The 16,953-nt window shown below is 39.7% G+C and overlaps 1 protein-coding gene across 2 annotated transcripts in view; it reads right to left on the bottom strand.

Annotated features, from left to right (window-relative positions):
- lmf1 (lipase maturation factor 1) overlaps positions 1–16,953 on the bottom strand; it is a 257,503-nt gene that overhangs the window by 38,329 nt on the left and 202,221 nt on the right. For both annotated transcript variants that reach the window (XM_041229729.1, XM_041229730.1), the window contains exon 6: positions 16,098–16,265. In XM_041229729.1, the coding sequence (XP_041085663.1) occupies positions 16,098–16,265 (168 nt within the window). The remainder of the gene's footprint in view (positions 1–16,097; positions 16,266–16,953) is intronic.

Below are 16,953 nucleotides of genomic sequence, written 5' to 3' on the forward strand. Positions count from 1 at the left end.
ACGGCTCACCGTGCAGCAGCGACCCCTGTGGCCAATAGGGCGCCTGTGGTTCTGCAGTGGAGCCTCCAGATCTGTGTTGTCCTCCAGCACTATAGGTCTGGCGGCATCGCTGTGGCTCCGCAGCGTGTAAAATACACGATTTCCGTGAAATTCATGAAATCGTGAATTTTCCATGGCCCTACTGATAACCCACCTCTACTGGATAAACCCGGACGCTCCACCCCCGCTGTTCCACCTCAGTGGTTAACGCAGTATAGCAGTTTCTTCCTCTGGTATGCCTCATCCACTGAATCCTTCCATGGCCCTGTTAGTTCCACCAGGAGAGCAAGGCGTGCTGAGACTGACCACAGGACAATGTCAGGTCGAAGGGTAGTTGTAGCAATCTCGGGTGGGAAAATAAGGTGCTGGCAAACATCTGCCTGCATTCTCCAATCTCTAGAAGCATCCAATTGTCCTCGACAGAGGAATGTCATTCTCTGTGTGCAGCTATTGCTGATATTGGCAGTAAGCTGTTGGTCTTATTATGTTGTTCTTCCAGTGCCAAGCATTGCAGTACCTGGTCATGACACCAAGTGAAGCGACCCTGGCTCAGAGCCACCTTCCATCCTGTAAGAATGCACTTCAGAGTAGCCCATGACCTCAACTCATCTCGTACAGGCGACAGAATTCGCATCAGCAGTGCATCACACAACACTGGTCTCTGCTCTCTTTCGCCTTATGAACAAGGTTAGAACAAGGTCTACAAGTGAATTTTAAATCATTCCTATCTAGACAAGGAGCCTCATTTTTAAAAAAAAGTTTTTCTTACAAGATTTTAGAAACACAAATTAAACTCACTAAAAAAAGTTCAGGGATTTAACTACATTTAAGTACAACCCAATGCACCAAATTTGTTTACTCAGTGACATTTTATACATTTGACTTGGTCTGTCTTCTACATTGTTTGCTGTAGGACTGTAATGATTATAATTCCTGCATACAAAAACAGTGGCGAGCTCATGATATGCCTGTATACTACAGCTTTCAGCAAGGTCTTTCAATGCTGTGATTGGGATTTGTTTGGCTGTGGGTTTAAGGACCATGATTAATATCCATGTGGTATATTTTCAGGCATTGTTATGCTAATAGTTCATACTTTGCAATTTGCCTCTGCGAACTAGGATGGAGTTTGGCGCACAATGAACAAAAAGAAAGTTATTAAGAGCAAGTCTGTCAGAGTTTGGTTAACTGATATGCTTAATTGATTCTTCTCCTTCCCTCTGTATAGAAGTGTGTTCTGTGGATGTGCTTTTTTTTTTTTTGCATGTGTTCATTTGAAGGTGGTGTCACCAACGAATTCATTTTCCATATTTAAGAAATTGTTTTTAAAAGTAATGTATGAGGAAATAAATGTCTTGAATTATAATTTACATGAGTGAAAGTGGCCAATGATCCTTTTGACTGAAACTCCTGGGGCAAAACTCTTTTGGCCAGGAGTCTGCATAGGCCCCCCGAATCTCTGGGGTTGTACATGCTCTCAGATGCATTCTGAGCCATTTTGGACCACTTTTTCAGAAGCAAATTTGAATTTGACTTCACATACAACTTGTCATTTTGCCAGATGGATCAACCTGATATATCACTTGAGGCTAGTTAACAAACATTGAAATGTTACTGATCAAACCTTTTGTATGTATGCTCAATTCAAATAATATTAATTTTATAAAACCTCAGCTGCAAAAATCATACACAGTCTCTGTTTAACTCAATCATATATTGTAAATACTGGGTTCATACAGCTATGATACAAATTTCAATAAAACAATACAATAAAAGACTTTTTAAAGGACCACTTTCAAAAACCTAATTTAAGGAGTTTGACAAGTTTCAATGGTGATACAGTCAGTGCCTTTAAAAAGTATTCAGCACCCATCCCTTTTTTCACATTTAAGAGTCTCACAGCCTGGGATTCTGATGCATTAGATTTTATTTGTGAGTAACACATTCTTCTTCACTATCTCATAAAGAAAGAAAATAGTAAACAATAAAATAATAAAAATTAAAAACTGAAATGTCATAATTTTTTAAGTATTCATCCCCCTGTGTCAATACTTGGTTGAACCTCCTCTGGCAGCTATTTCAGCCAGTAGTCTTTTCGGATAAGTTTCTATTTTGCACACCATGATGGAGCAATATTTGCCCACTCCTCCTTGCAAAATTGCTCAAGCTGTGTCAAGTTAGTTGGGGAACAATGATGGACAGCAATTTTGAGGTCTTGCCACAGATTTTCGATGGGATTAAGGTCAGGACTGACTAGGCCACTCAAGGACATCAATTTTCTTCATTTTAAGCCATTCCAGTATTGCTCTGGCAGTGTGCTTTGGATCATTGTTCTGTTGAAAGACAAACTTCTTCCACAGTTTGAGTTTTCTGACAGAGGGGCACAGGTTTTTATTCAGGATTTATCTGTACTGTGCGCCATTTATCCTCCCATCAATCCTGACAATATTACTAGTCCCTGCTGCTGAAAAGCATCCCCATAACATGATGCTACTTTACGATGGGGACGGTGTTACCTGGCTGGTGTGCAGTGTTTGATTTGCGCCACACATACCGCTTAGCGTTCAGGCCAAAAAGTTCCACTTTAGTCTCATCAGACCACAAGACGTTCTGCCACATAACTGCAGTATCGTCTAGGTGACATTTTGCAAACTCTTTGTGGGCAAGGATATGGGTTTTTTTCAGCCAGGGCTTCTTCCTTGCCACTCTCCCATGAAGGCCCTTTTTGTGGAATGCCTTGGAGATTGTTGATACATGACCATCATCGTCCATCGCAGCCACAGACTTCTGTAACTGATTCAGAGTCACAGTTGGCCTCATAGTAGCTTCCCTAAGAAGTGCCTTTCTTGTCCGGCAACTAAGTTTAGAGGGGTGGCCTGATCTGGCAATGTGGTGGTAGTTTCGTATTTTTCCCACTTCTGTACGATGGACTGCACTGAGCTCCGAGGGATGTTCAATGCCTTTTAAATGGTTTTGGACCCTTCCCCAGATTTGTGCTTCTCTACAATAACACCCCTGACTTGCTTAGAATGCTCTTTCAACTTCATTTTGATTCTTTCTTTTGAAAGTCTCTACCATACTGTGGGATCATACAGAGAGAGCGGTATTTATCCTCACAGATTAATTTAAAGCAGATGATCTACTCATTTCTTACACAGGTGGAGTCCATCTACAAATTATGTGACTTGTTGAGGTAATATTGTACCTGAGCAAATTTAGGCTTGTAATTACAAAGGGTATGAATACTTTTTTAATCTGATAATTTCCGTTTTTCATTTTTAGTAAATTGTTGAAAATTTTGGAATTTGTCTTTTGATGTAACATGGAGCTCAAGGCTTTGTAGATCAGTGGGGAAAAAAAATCCCAATTTAATCTATTTCAAATTCTGAATCTGACTCTTAAATGTGAAAAAAAAGATGGGGGCTGAATACTTTTTCAAGGCACTATAACTAATAACCAACTGTAAAAAAAAACTAAAGCTTTTGCATTAAGAATTTATTTAACTGTATAATAACAAAAATCTAAATTATACTCACTTTGAGTATAGCTCTGGACCAGTAACCTTTCTTACTCAGTTTTGATACCTATAGGTATTTTTTTTACAATTAAGTTCTAAGAAACAAAGCAAACCTTGCTGTTTTGAAGTTATGGTTTTAGTAATTGCTAGCCTACACAATTGGGCAGGCTTTTCAGCATAAAATGTTCAGTGTGTACTTACTGAGCACGCATTAATTGTAAATACATGCAAGTAACACTAAATGGCAAAACCAACACCAATGGCATCTCTGCACAGTGCTACACCTAGAATTCCCATATGTAGTTTATAAAAGGAAAGTGTTAGTTAAACAAACAAAGACAAGCACGTACTGTTGTTTTGAAGGTAATTATTCCCCAAGTAAGGCAGTTCACAATACTTGCCATGGCAGAAGCACTGGTGTATTATATTAAAAAATACTATTTTTTTTTTTTTTTGCTGAATAAAACAATGAAGGACCATTCAAATTGTGTTATTGTTCTAAGAAATTGTGTCTTTACCTTTGTGCACGCTTCTAAATATGGTCCAATGTAACCAAGTCATTTCTTGCTAGCTTTAAAATATTTATATTTAAATATTCTTCACACTTTCAATCTGGTACATTATTTTAGAGCTTTAATAAGGGAAGACAGTGCGCAGAATGATGCTGAGAGTACAAGCAAACATTTTAATTAACTTACGATTTCAGCTACATCCTTTTTAAAAGTAACATGAAACTTGTTGTTTTTAATACACAAATAAGCTTACTTGACTTGAAAAATGTCTTAAATGGTGCAAACAAATGTCTACTTGGTTTGATTATGAATGAGTCGTCACCGTCACATCAAGCTTTAATATGAAAGCTAAAAATGTATTCCAATAAAGAACAACAACACGTTTTAATGAAAAAACAAAAACAAACATTCTAGCCTACTGCACTAAAGTAAAAACAGGCTTGTGTTATTTTGAAATTGCATTGCTTCAGATTACTACCAGTGCTTAATAACAGTAACAGCTTTTTATTTGGAGTTGTTGTTGAACTTAAACCCATTCGTTGCCCCACAGCAACACAAACTTATTAAAACAAATAAAATAAAAAAACAAATACACAAATAACTGTCTGTCTGAAAATAATTTAATTAATAAATAATAAAAACAAACTAAAACTAACATCTACCTGGCCTACATTTAATGAATAATGTGTTGTAGTCTCCATAAATTCCACAAAATCTTCTGTTGCAGTCAGACTGCTACTAACATCAGCTGTTGCAAATAGTGCAGAGCAGACTGTGGGTCAAACCAATGTTTGTGTACGGTGCGTTTTAAATTTTATTTTATTTGTTGGACTTATGGTGTCTTCTGAATAACTTTGCTTTTTATTTATTAATTTTTTTTTTTACATTTTAAACCGTTTATAGGCAAAACCACAACAAAACACAGAATAATAGTGTGTTTACACAGAACAAAAAAAAAATAGGAGGGCAAAATATATAGTTTGCCCCCCCTGTGCTCTATGGGTTAGGTGCCAATGGTCTCAATCAAGTTTCAGTTTAACAGGAGAAAAATATACTAAACCAAAAGTTTGTTGTCTTAGCGCAGACACCAGATACTACATTTCATTTTCTTATGGATAGCACCTCAATTTAAAGAACTTGTATAAATTAGCTGTGCGCTAATGACATTTGAATTCTAAACCTACGAAAACATTTAATAGTCGCCCCTTACCCCCCCCCCCCCCCCCCCAAAACAGATTTTTTTGGCATTTCTGCACAAATCATAGGAATGGACCTGGGATAGGCCATTTTGACAGAATTCAGTCAAGTTTCACTGTCACCCATGAATTTGTAGTTCAGTTTATTTTGGTTCATTACACTTGAAAATAAATCACCACTGCTCGCACACTTGAATATATTCAGAACTAGTCTTAGCAATTCCCCACGACAGATCAGGAGGACAAAGCCCAGCCCTGCAGGTGTCCGCTTGAGTTCACTGGGTTCCTGGCAGTAGGGTAAGCACAGACCAGGATGTTAATTTATTTTACATTGTCTCACTGTATGATTCACTCAGCACACCACGTGTCTTCGACTTTACCAGGTGTGACACACAGGGAACTCCACTACGCTCTCTCTGCTATGCCGATGGAAAGCTTTTATGTATAACTTAAAGTCGTTCCAACAGCAGTGAAACATAATCTACTGCAACACAGCATTTTAATTGGTTGCAATAGTACACAGTTATTAGTAGAGTGTACAAGGAGAAAAGTCTTACAAGTGGATCAAATCTGAGATGGAGGGATCATTATAGTAAATAAGAGTTAATGTTTCATAAACAGGCCCCACAGTTAATTTGGAAAAAAAAAACTACCTCATACTGCATGTTTTAATTTGAACAGCTACTTACACACCAGTCACTTTAATGCTAAGAATAATTTAATATTGTCAATTGATATTCCAAATAATAGCTTTTGAAAAAACTCTTCACGCTACTCATGTTCCAGGCTTTTCGAAGGTGTTTTGATTTCCTGTTTAGATAAACCTTAATATAAACCAGGCAGAAATATATCGCTTTTTGGTTTACGATTACTGTTCTTGTCCTTCATCGCAAGTCCCAGAAAAGAGCACCCGGGTGCTGTAACACAAGTACTGAAACATTAATGTGACACAAAAAACACAAGACAAGGCATTTAGAGTCACTCACACTTACTGCCAACATCTCCTTAACAGACTCGTCACTGCCAAGTAGCTGCTACCCTGCCTTTGGTTTTTTTAGGTTAACATTGGAATATTAAGTTTCCTTTTATATGCCCAGGGCAAATTGGTACTTCCACATGAGCCACTTTCATGGGGTATAAACCTTGCTCGAGCTGTTGATGCATATAGTAACCCAATTATTCTGTATCACCTTAATCACTCTGTGAGCCAAATAAGGATGGTACTGTGAGAACTTACAGCTTATTTATTTATTTATTTGTTTATTGATTGCATTTTATATAGTGCTTTTTATAGAAAAGTATCAAAAAGCACTGTACAGTACATAGCAGAATAAAAGAACAAACCACAATACATTTGTATAGCATGTCACACATACAGCTGCCACAATCTGACCCTTTAAATAACAGATGCTTATGACCCACTACCTATTTTATAAAGTGCGTTTTTAGTCTTGGCTTGAAAACTAACGTAGGAAACTGCCCTAAAGACCATGATATTGATAAAAGACAAATTCAGATACATGAACAGTTTCGTCTTGATCCAGTCAATTATCAATCAAGATGTTATTTAATGCCTAAAAATATAATTATTCATTGGAAGGAAAATAGGAATGAATCATCACTTGTATTTTATAATTCTCTAGATATAAAATAGTGTGACACACTGTCTTTCCAAACAGAAAGACAGACAGGATGGCACCTCCTTATATATCTATAGTCTAAACAGACAAACACATACAGTTGATCCAATGGAATTACCTTTTTTGCCGGGAAATACTGCTATAATTGTAGGGTATTCACTGTAGACCTGCCACCATTGAAATAGGGCGTCATGTAGTATGACTTTTAAAAATGATTTTACATTTGTATACAAGGAAAACCAAGCCCAGTCAAACGAGCAACAGGACATGCCTGCAGTACTATTTACTCTAATAAGAACAATATGAATAATAATTCATAAAGACCCCCCCCCCCCCCCCCGCCAGGTGCTCCAACACCCTACGATGCTCAAATCCAGATTTTGTCTGGGAAATTATGTCCAGATGATTTTGTCTATGAATGACTCACTCTGAAATGGCCTCCAACATTTCTAAAACTGTGCTAACATACTAGACTGATGAAAAGGCGAAACAGAAACCACTGTCTTTTTGAAAATGACATACACAAGCCTAAAACAATAACCTCCATTTGACAATGGAGAATCTGTGACTGCAGGTTCAGAATAGCAGTTGTAAAACATTAGTCTTCAGTGATGTGATTTTGTTTTATTATGTTCAATATGTTAATCCTTTAATATTGAGTATAGAGGGCATAAGTAAGGTTTGACAAAATTGACAATTACCAGAAGACCAGCCACAACAGACCATAATGTTCCTAATCTAATAAAGACAGGTCAGATGGGTGAAATTTAAAAGAGAAGGATCTGTGGGAGAGTTCTACGGATTGTTGTCATTATATCCAGATGTCTGGTGATGAGGTAACTTGACTCCATGTGCTTCTGAGGCTGAATATGTAGAAAGGGCTAACAGGTGGGATTAACACAGAATACTTCTCTTAATGTGAACACCTTGGGACAAAACTCCTTGTACACATTAAGCAGTTATCCACAATAAACACACGTTCAATGGGAATAAAAAGACATCAGTGAACAGTCATCACATTCAATCGGAAATATCCCATCCTGCTTATACGATCCTCATTCAAAATACAGCTATGGCCAAAAGTCTATAATCTACACCTTTAGGACTGATCTTTTTTTTTTTTTTTTTTAAACTATATGAAAATAATTTAGATTTTTTTTTTAACATCATGTAATCAAAAAAATTACAAAATGATATTGCAAAAGTCTGTTGCATTTTGCTGTAATTCTATAAACTGTTGATTTTATATTGTACAAATATTTAACTATAATATTTAGATTCATGGCTGACATTCTTATCAGAGCTCCTGCTTATCAACTTGAAGATAGAAGTAAATGTGTGCATTTGGCCCATCACTAGTGAGTTTTAATAGCTAATTGATCCCAGAGCCCAAGGAAACAGCTGCTTGATAACCCTTTGACATTACACAATATCTATTAAAGAAAAAATACTGTCAATTGATATTCCAAATTTCAAATATTAAATGTAACCATTACCATATGGGTAAGTATACCCGAGCATTACACAGGCAAGATGGCCGCACAACCGGAATGCTATAAGGCTAAGCTATGAGGCTGCCTGGTGCGTTACCATACGGAACCCCAGCAACAAGAAGCTAGGGTGAAAAAATTGGGGAGAACTCACCTTTATGCATGTGTTGTAAAGGTAGACTGGGAAGCTGCTCTTAACACTCTAGTTCCTAAGCCAGGATTTTGAGTATCCACGACAGTCTGTAGAACCTAGTAAAGGATGGGGAGTAGCCCATACCACTGCAGATTTTGACAGATGCACCCTGGAATAAAGTCTCCATGCCTCTGGTGGAATGGGCAGTAAGGTTTTTTGGAGGAGGCAAGTTGGCCAGCTCATAGGCAGTCCTGATTGGGTCTGCTATAGCAGAAAAAAAAATTGTTCGGACTTCCTCCAGATTTTCGTCCCGCCAGGGCCTGCACTCGGCAGAGTGTATGGAACTGTTGCTTCCTGTCACTGGAAAGGAGGTGGATGGAAAGCCTCCAATTCCACAGACTGGTTGACATGACATGTTGAGATTGTCTTCGGCAAAAAGGCAGAATTGGTACAGAGTTTAACCTTTTTCATGGCCTCTGTAAAAATTAAGCAGGCTTTTGCAATGCAGAATGCCTGCATCTCACTTTGCGGAGGTAATAGTAAGCATGAAAGACAATTTGAATGACAAATATTTCAGCTCAGCTGAATGCATGGGCTCAAACGGAAGCTTTGTGAGTGAACCAGCACCACATTAATCCTCCAGCGAGGAACAATATCCTTCATAGGCAACCGAAGCCGCCAAGCTCCTTTCAAAAGTTGCCCCACCAGAAAGTGAGCCCTGGGGAGGCCAAGTCAATTTTGACATGGCAAGCTGAAATAGCTGTGAGATAGACCTTTAAAAACAGGTCAAACAGGTCCTGCAAAAATTGCAGTGTAACTGCCATGGGGTCGAAGCTACGATGCAGACACCACACCTGAAAAATGCCCCACTTGTACCCACACTGGGAACGTGTGGATGCTGTTCTGTTATTTTGTAGATGTCAATAATCCTACTGGACAGACCCAAACAGCTAAAATGTAGCTATTCTGGGGCCAGACTAATAGCTGCAGGCTCCATGGGTCGAGATGCCATAAGGTCCCCCGTGCCTGACTGAGCAGGTCGTGGCGCATGGACAGGCTCCATGGCTGGCCACTCAGGAGCTGCATCAGGGTTGAAATGGCCAATAAGGGTCTACTAGGAGCACCTTAGCCTGATCCTGCCTGATTTTCTCCATACACAGTGGGAGCAGGGCAAGCCGTGGGAAGGCATATAAAAGTTGCCTCGGCCACTGGTTTGCCAAGGTATCTACCGCCAGTGGGTCAATTCCTTAGAGGCAAAGATATCTCTCTGCTCTCCCGAAACACTCACAAATGATGCTCACCACCTCTGTGTGAAGCCTTCACTCTGAGGTGCTAGGAAGCCTCCTTGAGAGGATGTCCACCGTCCAGTTTGTCAGCCCAGCAGATGTACTGCACTCAGTGAGAGGAGGTTCTCGTTTGCCCAGAGCAAAAGCTTGCAGGCCACGCGATGGAGACCTGGTGACCTTAGGCCGCCATGGTGGTTGATGTAAGCCACCACTGTTGTGCTGTCTGTACGGACAAGCACATGTCTCCCTCGTTTCCACCATCAGAGTGGCTTTAGACAGTGATGAGACACTGTCAACAGGCGGTCATGGTTCTACACAGGCTGAAAATCACTGCTGTTAAACCAGGCCTGCAGAGAGCACATGCACAGGAGACCCAAAGGTAGGGTCTGAAAACGTGCTGCCGTCAATCCCTGAAGTTTCTGGAACTTCACTACCGTGAGTGCTCTATTGAGCTGAAATAGCTCTAAACAGGTGGCTATTCTCTGTATTCTGCTGTCCAACAGAGTGGACAGCATGGACCTGGAGTGCAAGCACACTCCTAGATAGGAGGCTGTCTGAGAAGGTGTGAGCTGGCTCTTCACATGATTCACTGCAAGCCCCAACCGTTGAAGGTGGCCAATGAACAGTTATGTGTGAGCCTATGCCTGAGCTGGAGACCATGCACAATGAGCCGGATATGCAAATAAGTACTCTGATACCTTTGAGTCTCAATGAAGCCAGTATAGCTTCCCTGCACTTCGAAAAGGCATGAGGAGCTAGAAAGAGGCCAAATGGCAAGACTCATGAACTCATACGCTGTTCCCTGAAAAGCGAACAACAGGTACTTAAGTATGCTGGTTTTTATGGGGACATAGAAATAGGAGTCTTTGAGGACTACCATGGTGAACATTTTGAAACTTCTTCTGCTCAGATACAGGTTGATCTGCCTGAGGTCAATGATCTATCTGAAACCACCACTGGGGAATGGAGTAGAACCCGTCCTCCAATTGGAAGGGATGTATCATATGAACAGCCTGTTTTTGCAGCAGAGCTGCTACCCCATGAGACACCACAGTGGTGTCCTGTGGGTCTGTGACTGATGCTGCAGTCATGCCCAGAAAGGGACGGGGACCGTGCATGAACTGCAGTGCAGTAGCCAGGTGCGTGGCGCTCCCTTGGCACAGAGCCATGAGTTGAGAACGCAGCCACCTCTCTATGCGTACACTTGGAGATTGCACACAAAACTTGCAGTTTACCAGTGCCTCTTTTGCGTGAGGGAAGAGCATCTGCTTGTCCACAGGCAGGCTGGCCTTGCATTTGTCACAGGGATAAACCCAGGCATTATGCAAATAGCAAGCAATGCACATTATGAATGTACAGTTGCTACCTCAGCTTGCTGAAGACAGCAACAGTACTGTCAACAAGGCCTGCCTGGTACCAGATTGGTGACATAACACCGGTCAGTAGCAGGTCGGAACCCAGACAATACTGCAATGGTACAGGGTCGGTTTGATACTGGTTCAGTGCCTGTAGCACCAAATAGGTGCATTAGTGTGCAATGAAGGTTACACATCCTCTGTGTTTGGTACCCATGCTCGCTGTTTGGTACGTGTACCAGCTCGGGAGTGACGTAGGTCTGTGACCCACAGTTACCGCAGATGCAATATATAGGGATGCGCATCTATATAGCTTCAGGCAAACCGACACTGTCCTAAGACTGCAGGAAGCCTGCTGCCAGAGCCCTGACAGCCTTCGCAATGGTACTGCAAGCAGAGACCAAGGCATCAACGAAACACTGCAGGAGGGACTGTGAGCAGTCAGACCCGAAGCAAAGCTGAGCCCAACAACTACTTGTGAATCAGAATGGTAAACTCATTCGTTGTACAGTGTACCGGCAGGAACAGGAGTAGGTCTGGACCTACAGTTACCAATGAAGCAGCCTATAGGGATGCCCACCTATAGCATGCCTGGCTAACCAACAGTCAGAAAACTGAGGAAAGCCTGCTGTTAGAGTCCTGCAAGCAGAACTAGTGCGGCAACGAGACACTGTGGCTGAGACTGCAAGCAGCTTTACCTGAAGCGTGCACTCGGTCAAGTGCAGGACTGCTGAGCCCAGCAGCTGCGTTTCTGTGAAAAACAGAAAAAATGCCCATGAGGTAATGGTTATATTTCGTACTTGATGGGGAAACACTAGAAATCATTTTCCATATTTAAGGTAGCTAGTTTTATAACAAATTACCGTAATAAATTCTTCCAACTAACGTAAAAATGTGTTTTTAATTAGTGACTGCCAATGATGTATGCTGAGTTTACAGCTGACAGAAAGCAGGCCTGCACATAAACTTCTTGGTAGAGTCTGAATGATGCCCAAAGGACTTCTACAGTGCAATTAAAATATAGATTATAATTATGAGTCATTTGGGCATTGTATGTAATTACTATGAACTAATAATTATTAATTATTAGCAGACACCCTTAACTAGGGCGACTTAGGACTTGAAAGGTTCTTCAAAAATATGCTATTACCCATCGTTCACATCTTTCTATCGATTGATTTCTCAATTTATAGGCTAAACTTTATGAGCAAGAGTACAGAAAGCCACACATAGCCAGCTCTGTTTTTGCAAGTGGAATGGTGAGCAGGATATTGACATGCAGCAGGTAGCTGTATATGTCACACAGCACAGGCAGAGATGTGCCGGCTAACAGACCTACACGTGACCTATAGTCCACTTACCAAACCCCTAGTCCACTGCGTCCTCAGCATTCGCTCAGTTGGAGGTGTTTGTGGTTTTTTGGTGACCGGCCATACACTAGCTACACTTCTTGTTTATGGAACTCCCATGCATCATTTTCATTTCACCCAAAGACCGATCAGTATGATTTGCTGAGCGATTTCACAGTGTTTAGTCAGTTATGGTACAGCAATGAACTGTATGACCAAAAATACAGATCAAAGAATCATGATATGTTTTCGGTATGAAACGTGACACATGGTCAAAATGAAAACATTACAAAGTTAGTATCGGTACTTCCCTCAGCATTAGAACATCCAAACAAGTACACACTTGACCACAAAGTAGACGCAGAAATCATTTTTATAAATTACACAACAACACTATATATATATATATATATATATATATATATATATATATATATATATATATATATATATAGATAGATATTGATTTACATAACTTTACTAGATGGTTGCATTTAAATGACAGGTTCATATATTATGAAAGCAGTATCACGTATTTGCTAATTTACAAAAAACATATATAATATCTTAAGTTTAAAGGATTAGTCTGTGACTTGCCAGAGGCTCTCTTGGCACCCACTTCTGGGTTTACTTGTAACCAATAGAAGATCAGTTCTTTCCACAGCTAGTACTGGACTGATACTGACTGGACATAAATATGCTAGGGTAGGATGTAAGCTGGATTTCGCACAATATTGCTTACTATAGAGACAGTTACTGAGAATTATTGAGAACTTCAAAGTAATATTTCCAATTGCTTTTTACAAATTAAAAAAAAAAAAAAGTTATAAGATATTGCATTCGATTTGGTTACGAATCAATTTTCAAGAACTTTCTCTGAAAAAGAAAGGGGCGGCGCCATGGGACAAATAACATCTGACAAATACAAAATAAAATAACTCCCTCTCTGAAGCAAAAATCTAACTTTCTGTGAATTAACGCTAATTTAAAACAAAAATACAATAAAAGGTAACATTCCCACTCATGGATCATTTTAATTAACAGTTTTTAAACTATAAATAGCCTGGCTAAATGGCGGTCAGGAGTTCAGTTCCAAAAGACAGACAAGAAAACCAAGTGCGAGAGTGGGTCAGGCGAGGGGAAGAGGGAATGGGCTCACCCCAGGTTCGGCTGCCGGAGCGGGACTGAAGCGTCTCGTCTCCTGCAGAAAGCTGGAGCTCCTCTCGCAGCAAAAAAGTAAATAACCCTCCACCCCTCATTATATCGCCCCTCGCTATACTGCAGATTCGGATATATTGCGGTCCTGGAGTTGGCTTCCTATTTTTACTGTCTAACTGCGTATGCCTTAGCTGCACTATACATAGGCACTTAAAATTACTGTTTGTTTTATTTTGTACTGCACATCACAAACGACAAGATACAAAACAATTAAAAATAAAGCATTAATATCGTACTGTTATTATATACACACACATTGCACAACAAGACAAAGCAAATTAAATATCTACTTGCTGAAGCGTTTTTTATTTTAGCCAACAAGGTGTTGAAGTGTGGCTAAACAAGGCAGTGACGTCAGCTCCCTAGCAACAAGCCTCCTGTGTTGGTGGGAATCGATTATTTCAATGCAGAGGGTTTGTGTATTTGAGAACGGAGAGGAAGACACATGAAATTAATTGGAGACTGAAGTTGATGAGAAGCGATTACCCACCGCTGTATGAATTAAAACAGTGTGCTGCTTTTTATACGAAAAATATGAAAAAAAAAACAGGTTGTGTAGACTATTTATACTGGACCCTGATGCCCAGATAGTATTTGTTAGCCTATTTGTTTTTCTATGGGTCTCTCGCTATATCGCGGCCCTCGATATATAGCGGATTTATATTGGACCCCCGATACCCCTGATATATCGAGTGGGTGGTGTACATTAGGAAAGATAACCATGTAATAGGCCTAATATTTATTTAGTTATAAAACAAATGCTGAATAATATGTATGTGTTATAAAGTGTTATAAGTTCAGATACTGTATCAAAAGGTAGAGACAAAAACTGAAATTAGACTGAGAAGTTGTTTACAGTTTGACTCAATGATCTTGAGAACTGCAAAGTTAGAACTTGTCTCATTTTTCATGGAAAAGCCAAGAAGAAAAACAACTTCTTTGGCACAAATCGATTATAAAAAATTCAGGTCCATTGTTTCTATTTCCATGACTACATAGGGACCAACTAAAACAAGTTCAGAGGCAATTAATGAGTATGAATATCAATTTGTATGGATAAGCACTAAAATGCATTCACAGCCTATATGAACCCATAATTTCTCAATGTGGTGACATATTTTCCAAGTCTTCTCAATGTATCTTTAAACAAGTGGCTTTGATGTTTAACCATATTTCTAAAATGTCAATTCTTTTCATTTTCACAAAAGGCATTCAATATATATTATAAAACAAAAATATTTTGCATCTTGGCGCTTGGGTGACCTAATCATAAACCACTCTGACTTGGCGCTCAAGATTGCATGTCATTAGATAATAACCTTGTGATTCATATTCCAACCCTATTGAGGAATAGAATTAAATGCATAAAGTGCACACTGACATGAACAGACCTTGCAGCTGTGATTAACAGCAGCTTGTGCTGTAGAGTGCAAAGGGAAACTTGTTAATTAAACTGAACAATACAAAATTACAGGGTGATAAATGTGCAATAAAAACAGGGGGTGTTTTTGCACAGTAAAACTTCCAGGATACACAGTCACAGAAGCACTCTATGTATCCAACCAGATTTAATCCTGGGAGCTGTTATTCCAAATGCAAACCCTGTAAAATACCCTTTAACTTGTGGTGCTGATCTTAGATTTATGAGATTGTACTGCCCATTCTAACACACTATTTCCTTCCATTCCATACCACTCGAGGACTAATGAGTGAGAATGAAGCAGAGTGTTGTGTTTACTCAAGTGGCCATAGACCTACCGGACTAATTGCATAACGAGTAGAAACAGAACTTTGCTTGGGATATGTTTGCCCATCCTGTTGTTAGTTATTATTTTCCAGTCTTTCTCCTATAAGGAATGTCTGCATTTACTATTATAGATTGCAGAGCTTTCTAAGTAATTATCTCCTAATTCATGACAGATTGTCACCCTGCACTCACATCTGACATATTCTAAATATCACTGTGTCTGGAACAGCTTCAATCTTCATTTCAGATCAAACCCAGCCTCTTGATTGTTTCAAGGTTTAGGTTGAAGACATGTCAGTATTGCAATTCTAAGGTTAATTTGCTGGTAGTAGATTAGAGACTTAGATCATACCGTAAGAACATGTTGGGAACACAAAAAAGATGTGGCTAAAAACAATCTTACTGTTCAATTTGTAATTAAAACCAGGACCTGTTAGAGGTGTATAAGTTTCAGAAAATCTAAAATGCTTTGTTAATATGAACATATTTACTTCCAGGAATTACACATTCTGTATGGTACACTGTATGTTAATAGGTAGACACATAACAGTCCCAAGTAAACAGAGAATAACAAAGGTCGACACAGCTCTCACTTGAAGAAGAAACTTCTCTTACCTGAAATATAATCTGTAGAAGACCGTTCACTGCACACATTCGACGGCCCATGAAAATAAAGAATGGAACGATGAGCTCGATGAAATGATTAAACAAGGCCTCAAAGTGGTGGAACCACCAAGGGGATCGATGCATGTAGTAAGCCATGGGATTGGGCACTGGCTGTGTCTGGAACACAAGAAAGAACAAATGCTCATGTTGATATAACAGTAAGTACTTCAGTGGGAATCTTTGGGCTAACAGCTGTCAGTAAAGAAAGGGAAGTCAGTAGATCATGGTTTTGAATCTGAGCATCCCCATTTAATTTGGTATTTATTGCAGATTTAAATTGATTATTATTATTAATTAGTCATTTAGCAGACGCTTTTATCCAAAGCGACTTACAGAGACTAGGGGGTGAACCATGCATCACAACTGATGCTGCAGAGTCACTTAAATAGGACCTTATTTCTATGTCTCATTCAAAGTTCAACACATAGCACCCTCCTTAGTCATATAGTATTACACTGTATCTTTGCAGAGTTGTTAAGACAGGATGACTTATTGTATATACCATTTTGGGTGTTTACACCACAAACCAAGGACAGAATGATTCAACATACAGTGCCCTTTGTATTTACCTCAGCTCATCCCTGTGAAAGCATACCACCAACCTTACTTAGCACCCCTTCCTGGTCGGGAGCTAGAATTGCAGCTCATATTCCTTCTCTCCCCATCACAGTCCCGCAGCCGCCTTGTGCCCTGCGTAAAGCCAGCAGCTTTAAATCGCTCCTTCCCAGGGATCAAGCAACGTATGTCGGCTGACTTTGTGCACTCCTCCCAGACTGCAATAGCTCTGGCTGGAGTTATTTTATTC

This window comes from Polyodon spathula, chromosome 26, assembly GCF_017654505.1.
Source record: "Polyodon spathula isolate WHYD16114869_AA chromosome 26, ASM1765450v1, whole genome shotgun sequence".
Taxonomy (NCBI): domain Eukaryota; kingdom Metazoa; phylum Chordata; class Actinopteri; order Acipenseriformes; family Polyodontidae; genus Polyodon; species Polyodon spathula.